The following is a 19322-nucleotide window of genomic DNA, read 5'->3' as shown; positions in this document are numbered from 1 at the left end:
ATATTCTAATGAGTTAGACAAAAGAAACGTAAATGTTCTAGCTCCTGGCAAATGCCAATCAAATCTTCCTAGCGAAATAAAAAAAGCTCTCCAGTGATCAATAGAAAGTAGCTGTGTGTACTTGGCAATGTTTAAAAACAAAAAACAGGGACATTTCCAACTTACCACAAACTAATATACTGCAAAATGAATGTTTTGCAATGTAAATGCTATTGCATAAAAATGCAAAGAGCTTAAAGCAGAACTGAAGCCAAAAATAAAAGCAAAAAAGTCCATCAAAGGATAAACATTCTGCAATAGCCACACTCACTCTGGAACTATTTCCCACAGTACTTTATATTGTTCTCGGTCTCAGGGTTGAATGAGAGCCAACATCTTTCAGTCCACTTCCTCTAAACCCAGATCACCATGGGCTCAACCCCAGCCTATGACCGGACAGTGGAGTAAGCACAGTGTTAAAGTGTTACCAAACCCACAACAGTAAAATCAGTGTGTATATGCAGTAAAGCATGCTTGTTATACTCATTGTGGAACCTAAGGGGATCTGCATTGTGAATAAAGGCTGTTCCATCTGCTGATAGATCAGAGCCTTGGGGGGCACTCTCCACATTCTTAGCTTGGTGTGTACTGCTATTTTTTTTTTGGAGGTGGAGGGTACATATAATCAGCACAGGGCCAATTTGCACTGTGCAGACAGAGGGCCAGGGATCATGCAGCCTCATAGGACAGTCACAGGGCAATGAAAACTCCTCCTACAAGCTTTAACTAGTGCTCGGCCAGACGTTAATAGACACATGCTATATACTGCTGATGCGAAAAGGTTGTTTAGCCATTTATATGATAGACACATGCTATATACTGCTGATGAGAAAAGGTTGTTTAGCCATTTATATTTACTAAAATAATTGCATTTCCATGTTCTATGTACTGTGGGAGACCAGATATAGTGAGTGCAGGGTCCTGGGTTTAGTAACACTTTAAGTTCAACTCTCTGTCTGCTGTCTCATCCTATCAGCACGATACTTGTAAGGACCTTTTACCTCCTTGTTCTGCTTCTTCCTCTCTCCCTCCAAGAGACTAATACCAAGTCAAATTAGGGTACCCTGACGAATGTATTAATTAACATTGATCTGCATTCATCTTTGTATTTTTTATCTGCCTAGAGTTCACCTTTAAAGCTGAACTTTAGGGGAAAAAATCCTTCCTGCCAAAGGAAGAAGAGATGTTAAGAAGAGATAACAGTGAAAAGTCTATATAGGTGCCGTCAACTATAGAGGCAGTGGAAAACCCAATTTTATTTAAAAACTCAACCTTGGCCCTTCAACATCATGTCTCTCAAGCCTCTTCCTTGGGCAGTGGGGTTTCCAAGTGTGCCAAAAGATCAATATGGAAAGTTTAGTTCTCATAAAACTTGAGCTACCTATCTATATCTCTGCATCTACCAAATGTTTTGACGTATATATTTGCTGAAAGTAAGCTCTCCTTATGCATTGTTTTAATTTTATATTCATTTGAGTTGTTCAGTGTAACGATACCCCGGGTATGGGGGTTACAGCCGTTTAGGACATTTCATTCCTGAACACAAAGGCAGCTACCGGACACTCCACTCAGCCGAACAAGAAACCCATACGAATAATCCCCCTCCAAGTACGAGACGAGGCTCTGTATTGAGGGTCAAGCAGGAATCAGACTGTTTATTGAAAAGGAATACACGCTTTATATACACGTTAGAAGTAATGCAGTCACTACATGAACAATGACCCAAATCCAGCCCCCAACATCACACAATGGTTACATAACGAGCCCCCAATACACATTACTCTGAGTGTCAATACATCCCTTAGCAGACAACAGGTGAGTTCATTAGCACACTTAACAATAGGTGAATGGAAAGCCACCTCAGACAAGAATATTACAATTTACTTATTCAGACAAAAGCAACATCGTTAAGCAATAGACAGTCAGTCTCCACATTGAACTTCCTGGAATGCCCATATTAGGAGTTGTACTTCCTGGTCATGGACCTCACAATGTACAGGGAATAAAATCTTCATATTTCAAGAGAGACATCATTCCTGAATATCACTGTCCCATTTGGAGCCATCCAAACCATATCCCCAGTGCCCCCCAGTTTCCTGGTCCCCCCGCGCCCAAAGTGACTCCCGTCACAGTCAGCAATTTAGAACCAGGGAATTTCCCAGAATCAAAAATGTACAGGGACAAGTATATCATTCTTAGAACAATGCATGTGTTGTTTTATATGGATACACCTCCTGCATACCTGCCATATTAATAAAAGAAGTGCAAAAAGCCAAAGGATAAGGCGTCTGTGTTTGCCATAGTGACCTGCCATGTGCTTAGTTACTGTTGGCAACACAGACACATTAATTTCTCCCAATTTCTCTTGTAATTATTTTTTCTTTACTGCTGTAAAGACACAGAAGCATAATTGTTAGCCTGAAATTAGTTCCCGGCATAAACTGAATGATTTACCTAGATGAGTACGTGGATGGATTATTTAAGATGGAAAAAATGTTAGAACAAAAGCAGCTGTGCATTTCTACAGGGTGTTGTTCACCTGGGCAATGTCTAATGTATACACTTTTTAGAGACATAACTTACAGGGGGTGGGGGGGGAGCACAAATGCGGTCTTTGTACTTTCCTAATCTAGGGTCATCGCCTGGAGGGCGATGGTGTGCCGTAAACTATCTAGACAGCTCCATGGAAAAAAATAAGTCATTATTAAAAACAAGAATGTATTCAATTTTCAGAAAGATCAGCCAGCTTCCCTTTCACACTAAGAGATACATTTAGCAGCACTTCAAGTCTAGGCCTGACTAGTTCAGCTTGTTTTCTGCTTGCGTGAGTTTTGATAAAAGGTAGATGGATAAAATACATAATACCACGCAGCAAGTGGTTTGTAGAAGTGACAAAAACAAAAAGCTGTTAGATGGGCAGAAAAGATATTTGATTTATTTATGTGTGATCACAGAAAAACTCGGTTATTTATACAGTTGCTTCTCCCGCCAAGAAGAAATATGCAATATAAAAGTGGCTCCCATGTATTATTTATAATTGCCTGCTTAAAAGAAATTAGTTGGGAGAGAAATTTGTAAGCTGCCATTGTTGACCTTGCCTCTTGCTTCAGTAGTTTGATTCACTGACCTGGAACAGACATGCAGATAAGGATTATGACTTTGCTCTGACTTTTACTGCATTTGCAGTAAATTGGAACATATTAAATTTGTGGGTCAGACTACCAACCAGTTAACTGGAATTTTCAGAAGGCTAGCAATGGCAGCGCCCAATATTTCTTTCATTTACTCTAATACTTTAGAGCAGGGTTGTCAAAATCAAATTTCATCCCAGGCCACATCAGCATTATGGTTGCCTTCAAAGGGCCGTTGTATCTGTAAGACTATAATAATTTATCCAGGGCTTTTTTTTTTACGGAGCATAGGTGCAGGAACTCAACATATCGAATGATGGGTGTGACCAAATTTTACTAACAGTGGGGGGGATCTTAAAGAGACAATAAATACCAGGAGTGAGTTACATGCGATGTTCAGGGATGGGCTATGTACAGAGTGCAGAGTTCAGGGGTACGCTATGCCCAGAGTACAGAGTTTAGGGGTTCACTTTGCACAGAGTGCAGAGTTCAGGCGTGTGCTTTGCACAGAGTGCAGAGTTCAGGGGTGCGCTATGCACAGAGTGCAGAGTTCAGGGGTGCGCTATGTACAGAGGGCAGTTTCAGGGGTGCCCGTGCACAGATTGCAGAGTTTAGGGGTGCGCTATGTACAGACGGCAGTTTCAGGGGTGCCCATGTACATACTTTAGAATTCAGGGGTGTGCTATGCACAGAGTGCAGAGTTTGGGGGTGTGCTATGCACAGAGTGCAGAGTTTGGGGGGGGGGGGTGCTATGCAAACAGTGCAGAGTTCAGGGGTGTGCTATAAACAGAGTGAAAAGTTCAGGGGTGCGCTATGCACAGAGCCCACCTCTGAGCATGAGGGCAGTTTAGAGGGTGCCAATGCACAGATTGCACAGTTCAGAGGTGTGCTATGCAAAGAGAGCAGAGTTCAGGGGTGCACTATGCAGAGAGTGCAGAGTTCAGGGGTGCACTGTGTACAGAGTGCAGGGTTTATGGATGTGCTATGCGCAGTGTGCAGGGTTCAGCTCTCTTTCACAGGCTCTCCACATCTCACTTCCACCCCTCCTTGGCTCTGACCTTTGCACCAATCTCCCCAATCTCCCCAACCTTTGCACACATCTCTCCTGCCCCCCCCCCCCCCAAAAATCTTCATCCTATCTTCCCTGCCCTGCCCTGCCCGAATTTAGTACCTCTTGGCAGTGCAGGAGGCTCCCCTCTCCCTCTCTCACTTGCAGGGAGATCATTGGTCAGGATCTGTGCATCCGGGGCACATATGGGGATCACAGTGCAGCTTACCACATCGTGATGCCCCATCCCACACTGCCACACTCTACCTTTATCTGCATCTCCCTTGTCCCCACCGTGTGAACAGGGCAGGCAGGGATCTGTGAGAGCTGCTGAGAGAAAATCTGTCACTTGTAAACACAGAAGGCTTCTATGTTTAAGTGACAGTGATGAGCGGGCAGCAGAGGGCAAGAGCTCTGGCTGAAAAAAGTCTTGGGTGCAAGGGCCACATAAAATGGTCTGGCGGGCATTTGGCATGTGTGCTTTAGAGCTAAACTCCAGAAAAATAGATGTAGCATTGTCCCTGTAGGGCCTGCTGTAAGATGACTTCTCGGGCCTCCTCTGATTACCAGCCCACAGTCACTTCTGGTACAGTTCACACATTCCTCCTTACTCCCGATGGCTCGTCACACAATAAAAAGTCCAGGGGTATTGGTTTTTAGTGTTTATTTTGGAACTTGGATGGGAGAAGGGAACAGTGGGATACTCCAACTGCGAACATTCACAATTGATAAGGACAACTCTCACTTTGCCTCACCAGGTTGCCAGTGAAAGCAGCTGCATTGCTTAATCCATACTGCCACCTGTATGGAAAGGGTTAAGTCTCCTTGCTCTTTTCTCTCTAGCAATAGACTTAGTGAATATACATTATCTTTGGGACACTCACTAGCATCCCCTCCATTGACACCCGTCCACTGACTCTTCTAGCTGCATGGGTGGCCCCCCTCCAGTCAGACCCTTTGACACAGATCTGTACTCACTGTACTGCAGAATCAGATCCTCCAGTGTCTCCCCTTTCAGTCAGCTTTGGTCGACTACCTGAGGCCGCACGACCCCTCTACAGATGAGGAGGCAGCCACTCCCTCCCTCTGGGACTCCGCTATCCAACCGAAAGACCCCAAACACATGTGCTCCTGGCTTTTATACAGTATCCCAGAATGAACAGAGGCAGAGGCGTAACTAGAACCTTCAGGGCCCCAGTGCAAGAAACCATGAAGGGCCCCCCCGGACCCCTGGCCAGGGCCCTTCCCTTCAAGCCTGGAGCTCTTCCCACTGATCCTGGGGCCCTTTACTCTCATTGCGGGGCCCTTTATTACGGTCCTGCAGCGGGACCCTTTCATAAGTTCTGCAGTGGGCCCCCTTCCTGCCATCTTGGGGCCTCCAAATGGTGGTGGAATGCCAGGGCCCGGTCGCAAGTATGACCTTTGCGATCCTGGAAGTTCACCCACTGGTGTCAGTAGTTTGTTTTTTTTGGTATTTCAATTGTATTATTTTTTATCATTTTATTTTATTTTTTTACAATGTCACTGACTATGTCTCTGTCCATTCAGAAAAGGAAGGAGCTGGTAAATTACATGTTCTCTATTGTGACACATCCCCTGCAGCAGCCGGCAGCAGAGGGGAGGGAACACAGTTGGGGGGGGGGTACCAGGGGAGCACACAGGGGCCCAGAGATAGCAGAACACGAGTGAACTGGATAGGAGGAGTGGCGGGGGCAGCATACAGAGGAACCAATCTCCTCCATCTTCCTCCTACAGCTACTGAAGGAAAAAGGAGGGCAGTGATTCCTCTACATGCTGCCTCCGCCCCCCTCCTATCCAGGTGTACAAGGGAGCCGCACAGGCCCCCTGGAGCATGGGGCCCGGTTGCAATTGCAACCCCTGTAGTTGCGCCCCTGAACCAAGGTACTTTTCCTCGCCAAATCACCAGGGCTGTATCAAACGTCTGTGCACTCATTTTTTTCCTCTCACTGTCTAATATGCCTCCCTATTAGACCAGTGTTAAACACTCTGCAGACAGAACAAGTTGCACCTGAGCACAATGAGCAGACCTCACTAGTAGATCCTACTGTCTGGTAAGCAGAGAACAATATAGATTAACCTGCAGTCATGCAGGTAAGCAGACAGGACCCAAAACTATAGTTTCCCTCTAGCACCTACCTAGGAGGATGCTACATAGATTAATATACAGATGAAATGCATATGTGAGAACTGTTTTACTTGCCAAAAATTTGCATTTTTGTTCATTCAGCCCTTACAGCACAGCCCTGTCTAAAAGTGGCAGGGACATGATATTTCTCTGCTGTAGTTTCACTTTTGCTTACAGGTCTCCCACCTACTAGGGATGGGTCGAACACCCCTCTGTTCAGCAGTTCTGCTGCGAATGTTCTAATCCGTATGGCGAACCCCATTGAAGTCTATGGGAGCAGAACAGGAAAAATCAAAAATGCCAATTTTGAAGGCTTCTATGCAAGTAATTGGCCATAAAAGGGGTATAGGGGTCAGGGTACTGCCCTGCGGGAAAAAAATAGTCAAATCCCATTTAAAATGATTCGCCGTTACAATTTCTGGCACAAGGCTATTGAAAAAATAAAGAAAAAAACAACATGGGGTCCCCCCTCCCAGTCTATACCAGACCCTTCAGGTCTGGTATGGATTTGGAAGAGAACCTCACACCAAAATTTAAAAAAACACGGTGTTCGATCCCCCAAAATCCATACTAGACCCTTATCCAGGCATGAAAAGGGGGAGGGATGAGCGAGCGCCCCTTACTTAACCAGACTAAGCAACATGCCCTCAACATTGAGGGGTTGGTACCTTTTTTGTCCCCCCGCCCCAAAGCACCTTGTCCCCATGTTGAGGTGGACAAGGGTCTCATTCCAACAACCCTGGGCTGTGGATGTCGGGGTCTGCAGGCGGGGGGCTTTTTGAATTCTGGACAAGGGGGCCTCCAGATTCCAGCCTCCCCCTATGTGAATGGGTATCGGGTACATAGTACCCCTGCCCATTCACCAAAAAAGTGTACAAAGTAACAAACACAAGAGACAGTTTTTGACAAATCCTTTATTAACCACTTCCTGCAAACCGACGTACCTGTACATCGGCTTGAAGAAATGGTTGTACTGGGGTGATGCCTGCAGCTAGAGGCATCACCCCAGTACCGTTTTTTAGAGCTGGCGGTCAGCTTTCTGGTAATAACAACCGATGCTGCTCAGCAGCTGCTCAGCCGTTATCCCAGAGAGCGGCATCGCCTTCAGCCGCTCTGCCCGGGTCTCCCTTCCCACCGGGAGACCCGAGCAACCAGCTTGCATGTTCACCAGCTGGTTAGAGTCCCAAAGCCAGATTCGGCTTAGATTTGGTCTCCGATCAAGTAACTCGGAAGTGATGTTACGACGCTGTTTTAAAAAAAAACTGACAGTATTCAAAAATACAGATTTCTGCGTTTTAAATACTTTAAAGTGCATTGGAGGGGTTTGGGGTCTTTTAGACCCCAGATTCCTCCAAAAAGAGTACCTATCATTGCCTATTACTGTCACAAGGGATATTTACATTGCTTGTGACAGCAATAAAAGTGATCAGATTATTATTATTTTTTTTTAAGGAACATTGTTAAAAATAAAAAATAAAATAAATATGGAAAAGAAAATTTAAAGTGCCCCCCGTGAGCCCACAGACCAAAGAAAACACATACGTAAGTCGTAAGTGGTGTTCAAATCACACATGTGAGCTATTGCTGCAGTTGTCAGAGCGAGAGCAATAATTCTAGTAAAAGACCTCCTCTGTAACTCTAAACTGATAACCGTTAAAATTTTTTAAAGCGTCGCCTATGGAGATTTTGAGGAAACGTAGTTTGTCCCCATTCCACGAGTGTGCGCAATTTAAAACCAGAACATGTTAGATATCTATTTACTCATCATCTTTCACAATATACAAAAAAATTGGGCTAACTTTTCTGTTTCGTTTTTTTAAATTCAGTGAAGTGTATTTTTTCCCCAAAAAATGAGTTGTAAAGACCGCTGCGCGAATACCGCGTGGCAAAAAAAAATATTTTAACGACTGCCATTTTTTTCTAAAGAGTCTTTTCTAAAAAATATATATAATGTTTGGGGGTTCTAAGTAATTTTCTAGCAAAAAAATACTGATTTTAACTTGTGAACAGCAAGTGTCAGAAAAAGGCTTGGACCTTAAGTGATTAAAAAATAAAAAAATGTCCCTCGATGTAAATCCATCACTAATCACGCTCCCCACTGGACCCGGAAAAAAAAAAATGAAAAAAGCTCTCGCCTCCTGGAAGGTCTTCCACTGTATGCCCACTCTGCGCTTTGACATGAGGGCATATGGTCTGGTATGGTTCAGGAGAGGGGGGGGGGGGCATTCGCTCGCCCCCCCTTTTTTCTGACCTGCTAAGCTGCATACCCAGGTAAAGGGTCTGGAATGGATTTTAGGGGGGATCCCATGCAGTTTTTTTTTACATTTTGGCGTGGGGCTCCCTTCCAAATCAATACCAGACCTAAAGCATTTTTTGTTTTGTTTTGTTTTGTATTGTTCAGCTGCCCCCCCCCCTCCCTCTCCTTTTCCTGACCTGCCAAGCTGCATGCCGGGATAAGGGTCTGGTATGGATTTTGGGGGGGGACCCCAAGCTGTTTTTTTTTTCTTTATTTTTTTACCTGCTTTTTTTTTTTTTTTCGATTGTTCAGCTGTCAGCGGGGAACCCATTGACAGCTGATGACTCATCGGTTGTTAAGGACGTCACAGCCGGCTTCCTGGCCCCACTCCTTAACAACTAGCCTACACTGCGCCTTAATTGGGCATAGCCTGCCCAATTAGAGCACAGAATGCACTGTGCAATGTTCAGTGCATTGTAGGGTGTTCGTTGGGGCAAACACCCTGCAAATCCAGGTGTTCAGCAAATGGCTGAACAGGCAAATGTTTGCCCCAAACTCATGCTTAGGCAAAACCGTTCGCCCTTCCATTCTCCCTACCCCCACCTTGTGACTGTACAGTGAAAAGAAAAAATAGCAGGCTGATGAACTCAGCTCTCTGTCACTGTGCTTGACTGCTGATGTGCATATGCCCAGGCAAACCAAAACATTAACATGATAAAACACCCCCTCTTGCCCAATTTAAATACCACACATGCAACCATTGAGTTGGAAAAGGGGCAAGGCCACAGCTTTATTTAATATCCAACAGAACATACTTTAAACCAGTGCCAGTCACAGTTGTACTTTGAGCACGTTTTAACATTAACAATGCAATTCCAAAGGGGGCCTGTCCGTACCATAAGTGCTGGACAGACAGCCTAATTCCAATTTCCAATTAAGGGCATAGCCCATTACTTCAACTTCAAATGCTGGCAAGGTCAAAAAAATACCACTGAAGCTGTGATGTACCATCCAATGGGGCGGGCGGGTGGGCAGCTCTTCTCACCATGCTTCTTCCAAAAAAGGGGCCCAGCATTCCCTGCGGGCAGCCTTTTCTAAGCTCAGACCCACCCATCACCTGTAACTCCACTTCGTGAGGAATGCCTCTCACCGCCTGGCCATGCCCCCATCAGTCAAGGCTTTCTTTCCCTAAGGGGATCAAGAGGCCTCCATTCTCCTATCAGCATGGCTTTCGAGAATACAGCACACCTGATTGGCTCCTTGAACTGCTTCTTCTTCCCCCTCTCTGTGCTCTGCTTTTTAGGTACTTACATTTCTTGCATCCAATATAGTACTTTTAATGATGTATTAACGATTACAGGGCTGCATTAGTAGCATCTTTCATAACAGCCTAGAGCTCATCTTTAAAGATTATTTCACAAAAGGTGGAATTATTGTCTTTTCCTCTCTATTTGCAGTGACCATACGCAGCATATTTGGAGGAAACAAAAAAATAGATTCCCCTGTCACTAGTTAGTTTGGTGGGTGAAAGTGGCTTGTTGTTCAGCACCCTTTGCAGAGATAGACCAGCATGTTGAATAATGTGTGTAAGAAAACATACAATATCAATTTAAACCTGCTTTGAAAGAAGTTTGGAAGCCGCAACTGTGAACTTCCTTAAAAAAAAAAAAAATGCGTTTTTCCTGCCTGTAATTTTGATTCTCTGATATCAACACGTTCTGAGCCAGTGACTTGGAACATACAGCAAATTAAGTCAGACAGACTGAGACAATTGATCAGCATGACATCCAGGCTAAGGAACGCAGCTCTGTATTCATTTAGGTCCAATTTCACTTCAGGGATTCACCATGGCACCCTGCATTCCCAGTACAACATTGCAAAGATAACGGTGGAGATGCCATAACATCATTGGGGATTGCCTAGTGCTGGAGAATAGACAACGAGGACCCTTGCCAGTCACATGACCAGCCTCAAGATTTTTAAAAGAGGGACAGGGGACAAGATGGACTTTAATACATTATTTATTATATTTTTCAAATGCAAGCAGTGTAAGCCCCTGAAAACTCGGTATTAGCCTGTTGCAACCCCTTATACAGCAGAGCTCAGACTAGAAGTTGGAGAAGTAGGACAAGGTGCCATTTAGTTGTGCTTCAGTGCTCATATGCTAACAAAGCATTAGGAATGAGCGAATTTAGACAGGTTTGCTGGGTGTTCTCCATATCCTAGTGGGAAATCTGCAGACCCTAAACATAGCGCCTGAACCCTTTTTAAAGTCTATGGGAGCCGAATGTTGTTTTTTTTTTCTTGTTGTTTTTATGCCTAATTTGCAAGCCTATGGTAAAAAAGATTATAATGGTATAACGGGACTAAAGAAAATGGAAATGGTGCCACATCACATTGTTATGAGAATTAAAGAAACAACCAAAATAAATATGAATATGTGGAATTGTAAGGCACAACACATTAATATATGATTAATTGATAGTAATAGATTTGCTGGGAGACTTGAGGTCGCCACTGTCTTAATGTCTGCCTTGCAACCAAGGGGACACTCAAAAAAAATCACACCCAAAAAATCAATACTAGATTCTTATTTTTAAGAAGGGTCTGGATAGATTTTAAAGGCATTGCACACTTTCAAATATTTTTGTTGTTTTAACTACAGCAGTGTAGAGTAGTGTTGTTGTTTTCCTTACCTTATAATAATGGGAACACATGTTGTGGTTGCAGTTTGTTGTGTCATGCCTGATTGATTTTCCTATGTCCATGTATTGCTTCAGCTAGCTGATCTCTTTGCGCCAAGGGGACAGGACAGCATCCTGTTCTGGATCATACAGCATCCAATATATGCTTCATTATTCCCTCTTTGTTGCATCACAATTGTGGAAGTGCTAATGTGATGAAACATATCATCTCACAGCTGAGTAAACCCACTGTGTGTCTGTGAATGCTGTGCCTGATTGTGTCTTTGTCAGATCGAATTACTGTATAGCTCCCACCTGCATGATCACTAGACTAAAAGAGGAATTGTGAGATTCATAGTTTCCTCACAGGAGATGTCAGCTCTCACAATACAGACAGATGACATGCAATAACATGTGCAGTGCCACAGAAAATGCCTCATGTTTTAACACAAACAGAAACTACTGAGACAGGAATGTTAAAAGAGAAGTATGGTTTTAGTTTTTTTGGATAATTATACTTACCTAGGTGGATGCAGCATTGGTCCCATGCTGCATCTGTCCCCTGGCACCTCTGCACTGAGAACCGAGTGATCGAACATCACTAATCACCTGGTTCTAACAGCTCCACTAGCAGAGAGCTGCTGACTGTCAGTCAGGAGCTCTCCCCTTTTACCCCCCCTTGCTCACTGGAGCGCTGGACTGTGGAGGGGTGGGGAATGGCCGGCTCAGGCTCTCAGCGTCTCGCTGAGAGGCTGAGCTGGGTGTCAATCCAGATGGCACCTGGCAGATCCCGACTCCATGGGCGTAATGACACGATGCCTGGACTGACTTTTGTGACGTCTGCAGAGAGCAGACTTCAACCCGCTCTCTGCTGAAAACGGGTCACAGGAGTGCAAAACGAACTGCACTCCTGTGATCCATAGAAGTTGTACAGCCAAACAAGCTTTGGCTATACTTCTCCTTTATTATTGACTCAACTATAGGCAACTATAGCTCCCCCACCCTCACCTTCAAAATCCATACATGACCCCCATTTGAGCATGCAACCTGGCTGGCCAGGAAAGGGAAGGGCAGTAAAGATGCCAAAATGCTTTCAACATGGGGAGGTTACTTTTCCAGGGGGGAAACCCTGGGAAAGTGTCTTGTCCCTATGTTGATGGGGACAAAGGCCTCTTCCCCTAGCCCAGTGTTGTGGGGGTTTGTGGGTGAGCTCATCAGAATATGTAAGCCTATTTTCATCCAACCATACATAGAATCCCTTAATACTAATTCACAAAAAATGTTAAATAGCAAACAAAAACAACCACACAGAAATAAAAGTCCTTCATTTAAAAATAAATAAGCAGTGTCCCCGATGTACATCCAATGTTAATCACGCTGTCCACCAAAGTAGATCCAGCAGCAATAACAACAAAATTCCCCAATGACCTGCCAACAGGATGACCCATAGTATGACAATCACCTCCCACCGTTACACCAGTTGCAAATGACAGTTCCCCAGCAATGTCAACACAATACTATATTACTATAAAAAGAGCTACTTTTCGTTTCTGTAGAAGCAATGTAGAGGCATTGTACTCAGAGCTGAATTCAGTGCCTCAGGAGGTAAACAACAGGATCTGCCCTTGTCTATTCATAGAATGCCCTGTATTTTGTGAAAAGAATACAAGGCGTTTTGTGAATGGACAAAGAAATAGGAAAAAAAGGGTAAATACAGGATCCCTTTCCTGTCGCAGCTGCAGCGCTTATCCCTGCAACTCTGGATGTATAGTGATCTCTGTACATTCTAGCATGATGGAGATTTTGGAACTAAACACAAGCTAAACAAACAGCATTAAAGGAGAAGTATAGTCAAAGCTATTTTGGCTATAATTCTTCTATGGATCACAGGAGTGCACTTCATTCTGTACCCCCCATCTACACTGTCCCATTTTCAGCCGACAGTGGGCTAAAGCCTGTTGTCGGCTGATGTCAGTCAGCAAGTCTTGGCTTGGAAAACACCGCGACTTTACAGTCGGGATCCACCCACATTCCTAGACTGGCAGCTGGCTTAGCCTCTCAGTGATCAACTTGGAGACTGAGCAAGCCACTCCCACCCCCTCCACAGCCCAGTGCTCCAGTGAGAGGTGGAGGGCCAGTGACTGACAGTTGCCAGCTCTCTGCAGGCTAAAGACTGAGAACTGAGAGATCAGCGACCTTTGATCACTCACTTCTCGGTTTTAGAGGCAGTGGGGGACCGCTCCAGCTAGGATAGGTGCTGCAGCCATCTAGGTGAGTACGATTTTTTTTTTTTTTTTAAAGCCATACTTCTCTTTAAATCCATACCTAGAATTAGAGGTAATCTGTTTGCATGGAGCACAAGCCAAAAAATACTTTTTCCTAGAGTTCAGTTTTGGACAAAGAAGAATCAAATTAGTTGTATTGCACGTACGCCACCAAATGCATTATTGAAACAAAGTGAAAAAAGATTAAAGCAAAAACTAGAAAACACTTAGATCATCCTATAAATGTACAGGCAGATACAAACATCCGACTTACATAGCACTTATACTTATAAACAGAGGCAGCATGATGTCTTGCTGCTCAACACATGCTGCCACCTACTGTCCAGTGGACCTGCCAGCAATCCCACATCATTCCATGGCCAGTTAACCCTTCCATATGCTATCAAAAATAAATGTTTTGGCTGGAGTTACTCTTAAAAAATGTACCTGTTAACATACATACAAATTCAAGTTAAGAACAAACCTACAGAACCTATCTTGTTTTTAACCTGGGGACTACCTGTACTAATTCTTTGACTTTTATTCTGTGTTGAAAGTCTCAGTTGGATTATTTTCTGTACATTGATTTTGTGTATTTATGCAAATATTAAGGCTTTGGGGTTCATTCTCATTTTTGTTTTGTCTGCAGGTCTCAGCAGGACCACCAGGCCCCAGGGTAAGAATCTGTTTATAAGACAATTTATATTTATTATAGCTAATCCTACAGTGAAATTGCTTTTGGAGCCCTGGAATTTAACTGTTTATTTGAATTAGATTTCATGATAATGCAAGAAAAAGTTTAGATTTTTTAATAAACTTTGGGCCATATTTAAAGCGGATCTTAACTGCACCACAAACCAAAAACATTATTTAATTCATTTTTAATATTAAAAGCAAACTCCTTCATACATCCATGTCTCCATGCTTTGTTTTGGTGAGAAATCACTTTGAAAAACACCCCCTAGCATTTCTGGACGTGGCCATATTGAGTAAGGGCAAATGATTCGTGTAGCCTTTACTTCCTGCCCTTAGCTCAGGTATTCATGCAGGAGGGCGTGCTGAGCTGTGAAACCCCTCCTTCCCTCCTGAAGTCTCCAGGGATGTATGACATCATTTGCCTAGGCATGAAACCAGGAAGTAACTGAAGAAATGTAAAAAGAAAAGTTTAAAACAAGTACATATTATATACATTCCTATCTATTTACTAATGCTGGCAGCATGAGGATTACAAATAATCAATGTTGATTGGGAGAGTGAAGTTCCACTTTAGTGGTAGTCAAGTGCGCTGGTAACTGACCAGGGAAATTTTTGGTAAACAGCTCCTGAGGAGCATTTTTTTTTTTTTTTGCTTTAAAGAGGAAGACCTCAAATTTTTACAACAAAAAATATTAGTGTGTAGCTCAGTGGAGCCTTCCTTTCACAGAAGATATTCACATGTCTCATTCTATCACACATATAGATGTACAGTTGTCCATTAGAGGAAAAAAGTAATTATTTGCATGGTTCCACCTACTATCCTGAAGTGAAAAAGAATCTTCCTATTTTTGGGGGTTACAAAGTGATGAGACATGTGAAAACCATCTGTTCTAAGAATAATCTACTGTGCTATGCAGTGGCGTAGCGTGGGGGGTGCAGGGGGGGCCGGCCGCACCGGGCGCAACATCCGGGGGGGGCGCACTCGCAGCTCTGCCCTGCCTGGCTCACAAATTCTCTCTCACTGCAGTGCTGGCTGTGGCGGCGGCGCTGTGCGAATCCGAGCCGCCGGGTCGCCGCCCACTGTGGAGGGGGGGGGGGTGGTGCCAGGCGTGCGGAGAGCGAGGGACTATCTGGGGGAGGGACAATGCACTGCAGCGGCCGCCCAGCGCAGCGTTGAGCGCGGGAGCCACACCAGCCCAGCCCAGGCAGCAGCAGCAAGAAGAAGCTGGCAGCGGCGGCAGGTGACAGGCCAGAGAGGAGAGAGCCAGTGGTGACAGACGCAGGAGGAAAACCTAGGAGCCGGAGGACCTGGAGAAGAAGACATGCTGCTGTTGTGATCGGGTGCACCTGTAAAAAAAAGGTAGGAGTCACGAGTGACACAGGACAGGAGTCAGGACTGACTGGACTGTGACTGGACTGGAGTTGTACTGGGCTCAGTGGGCTGGCTGTGTACACAGGACAGGAGTCAGGACTGACTGGACTGTGACTGTCGAGTCGCCAGTGTATTGGCACAGAACAAGGTAAGTGATGTCTTGCCTGCCCCCAGGGCCCAGGGAAGTGTGGGGGGGGGGGGTGTCAGTGTAGTAGGGGGGTCAGCATAGGTGTCAGTGTAGGGGAAGTGGACATGGGAGGGAGGGAGGGCGGGAGGGGGGGGGGGTGGGTCAGTGTAGGGGTCAGTGTATGGGGGGGTCAGTGTATGTGGGAATGTAAGGGGGTCAGTATAGGTGTCAGTGTAGCTGTCAGTGTACGGGGGGGGGTCAGTGTAGGTGTCAGTGTATGGGGGGGTCAGTGTAGAGGAGGGTGTGTCAGTGTAGGGGGGTCAGCATAGGTGTCAGTGTAGGTGTCAGTGTATGGGGGGGGGATCAGTGTAGGGGGGTCAGTGTATGTGGAAATGTAGGGGTGTCAGTGTATGTGGCGGTCAGTGTAGGGGGGTCAGTATAGGTGTCAGTGTATGGGGAATGTCAGTATAGGTGGGTCAGTATAGGTGTCAGTGTATGGGGAATGTCAGTATAGGTGGGTCAGTATAGGTGTCAGTGTATGGGGAATGTCAGTATAGGTGGGTCAGTATAGGTGTCAGTGTATGGGGGGGTCAGTATAGCTATTAGTGTAGGGGTCAGTGTAGTGGGGGTCAGTGTATGTGGAAATGTAGGGGGGAGTCAGTGTAGGGGTCAGTGTATGTGGGAATGTAAGGGGGTCAGTATAGGTGTCAGTGTAGCTGTCAGTGTACGGGGGGGTCAGTGTAGGTGTCAGTGTATGGGGGGGTCAGTGTAGAGGAGGGTGTGTCAGTGTAGGGGGGTCAGCATAGGTGTCAGTGTAGGTGTCAGTGTATGGGGGGGGATCAGTGTAGGGGGGTCAGTGTATGTGGAAATGTAGGGGTGTCAGTGTATGTGGCGGTCAGTGTAGGGGGGTCAGTATAGGTGTCAGTGTATGGGGAATGTCAGTATAGGTGGGTCAGTATAGGTGTCAGTGTATGGGGAATGTCAGTATAGGTGGGTCAGTATAGGTGTCAGTGTATGGGGGGGTCAGTATAGCTATTAGTGTAGGGGTCAGTGTAGTGGGGGTCAGTGTATGTGGAAATGTAGGGGGGAGTCAGTGTAGGGGTCAGTGTATGTGGGAATGTAAGGGGGTCAGTATAGGTGTCAGTGTAGCTGTCAGTGTACGGGGGGGTCAGTGTAGGTGTCAGTGTATGGGGGGGTCAGTGTAGAGGAGGGTGTGTCAGTGTAGGGGGGTCAGCATAGGTGTCAGTGTAGGTGTCAGTGTATGGGGGGGGATCAGTGTAGGGGGGTCAGTGTATGTGGAAATGTAGGGGTGTCAGTGTATGTGGCGGTCAGTGTAGGGGGGTCAGTATAGGTGTCAGTGTATGGGGAATGTCAGTATAGGTGGGTCAGTATAGGTGTCAGTGTATGGGGAATGTCAGTATAGGTGGGTCAGTATAGGTGTCAGTGTATGGGGAATGTCAGTATAGGTGGGTCAGTATAGGTGTCAGTGTATGGGGGGGTCAGTATAGCTATTAGTGTAGGGGTCAGTGTAGTGGGGGTCAGTGTATGTGGAAATGTAGGGGGGAGTCAGTGTAGGGGTCAGTGTATGTGGGAATGTAAGGGGGTCAGTATAGGTGTCAGTGTAGCTGTCAGTGTACGGGGGGGTCAGTGTAGGTGTCAGTGTATGGGGGGGTCAGTGTAGAGGAGGGTGTGTCAGTGTAGGGGGTCAGCAAAGGTGTCAGTGTAGGTGTCAGTGTATGGGGGGGCAAAGTGTAGGGGGGGTCAGTGTATGTGGAAATGTACAGGGGTCAGTATAGGTGTCAGTGTATGTGGCGGTCAGTGTAGGGGGGGTCAGTATAGCTATTAGTGTAGGGGTCAGTGTAGGGGGTCAGTGTATGTGAAAATGTAGGGGGGAGTCAGTGTAGGGGTCAGTGTATTGGGGGTCAGTGTATGTGGGAATGTAAGGGGGTCAGTATAGGTGTCAGTGTAGCTGTCAGTGTATGGGGGGGGGTCAGTGTAGGGGGTGTCAGTATAGGTGTTAGTGTAGGGGTCAGTGTGTAGGGGGGTCTGTATAGGTGTCAGTGTAGGGGGTGTTAGTGTATGGGGGGGTCGGTGTATAGAAATGTAAGGGGGAGTCAGTGTATGGGGGGGTCAGTGTATGTGTCAGTGTAGTGGGGTTAAGTGAAGGGGGGTCAGTGTAGGTGTCAGTGTATGGGGGGGTGTAGGTCTGTATAGTGGTCTAGTAGGTTTGTGTAGGGGGCGCAAATGACTTGCCTTGCCCCGGGTGCTGACAACCCACGCTACGCCACTGGTGCTATGCACTCATTCAGCAGGGGGCTTAGTGATACGTTTTATCCCTTCTCACCATAATCTTTTGAATTATACGTGTAAAAATCCTACAAATAGAGCAGTGCCACAGTTTTAGTTGGCCCATCTAACATATTTAGGTAGAATCAAGGCAGAAGCTTAACAATTAAACAGACAGAACACACAAATCACAGATCAGCACAGCAGATGGCAATATGGCAGCAACCAATAGCATTGTTGTGCATCTGTTCCTCCCACTGAGCTTAGCTATTTCCCATTAAAGTGAATGGTACCTGCAATACCAAGATTGGCCAGCATATTTTACAAACCCAGCTGCCCAAAAAACTACTGGCATTATGATGATTGTGTTGCCCACGCAGGTAGGGGGGTGGCTATTAAAAATATTTGTTATTTAACAACAAACAAAATGGCCCCTGCTTCCACCTATAACTAGCTTTCATAGAAAAGAGCACATGGAAGGGCAACGCATGCACAGAAAGAATTCCCAGCTCAATTCACCAACTAGTTTGCTTACCAACCAAATAAACCTGTCTAACAGTATGCATTAAAAACAGGGGTTTGGTTACCGCACATTTGCAAACCCATGTGTGAGCTGCAAGGCCACTTCACGGCACCCTGTTTTACCTGCAGTCCTAACTCTTGTAAATTTATGAGAGTCTCCACAGTGGAAGCACATGCACTCCAATGGATAGATAGGGGGCAGGTGAGCTTAGAGGTAGCACAACCCTCCTTAAAGGCGCTTGGGGGCGCAGTGGATGCCCAGCTCATAGTACAGTGGCAGCAAAGGCATCCAGTGTGTAAACTCACCAGTATACATCAACAAAAAACAAAATGGCCCCTGCCCCCACCTATAACTGGCCTTCATAGCAAAAAGCACATGGAAAGGCAACGCATGCTATTGTAAAATATTGCTAAATATTTGTTATTTAACCCTGAACATCAAGGCCAAAAACATCCTAAATTTGGATTATCCTCTCCAATCAGTTATATCTTCACCCATAGGCTAAATTTGTTAGTACATTTTTGCAGGTCTTCTGTTGTGTTTAATGACTTTTAACTAAACAGCAGTAGTAGCATACCATTGCAATCTCATGAAAATCCTACTACCTTATTGTAACACTATATTTAACCCCTTGAAGACTAAACCTTTTTCTGACACTTGTTGCTTACAAGTTAAAATCAGTATTTTTTGCTAGAAAATGACTTAAAACCCCCAAACATGATATCATTTTTTTGTAGCAGAGACCCTAGGGAATAAAATGGCGGTTGCTG

At 45.3% G+C, this 19322-nt stretch overlaps 1 protein-coding gene across 1 annotated transcript in view; it reads left to right on the top strand.

The window, feature by feature from the left end:
• The window catches only part of COL16A1 (collagen type XVI alpha 1 chain), a 284939-nt gene that overhangs the window by 133784 nt on the left and 131833 nt on the right, over positions 1-19322 (top strand). The window contains exon 10 of the mRNA XM_082246984.1: positions 14198-14224. Within this exon, the coding sequence (XP_082103110.1) occupies positions 14198-14224 (27 nt within the window). The remainder of the gene's footprint in view (positions 1-14197; positions 14225-19322) is intronic.

Source organism: Pelophylax lessonae (genome assembly GCF_965119305.1).
Source record: "Pelophylax lessonae genome assembly, chromosome: 2".
Lineage (NCBI taxonomy): Eukaryota > Metazoa > Chordata > Amphibia > Anura > Ranidae > Pelophylax > Pelophylax lessonae.
This window is presented reverse-complemented; position numbering and strand designations above follow the sequence as displayed.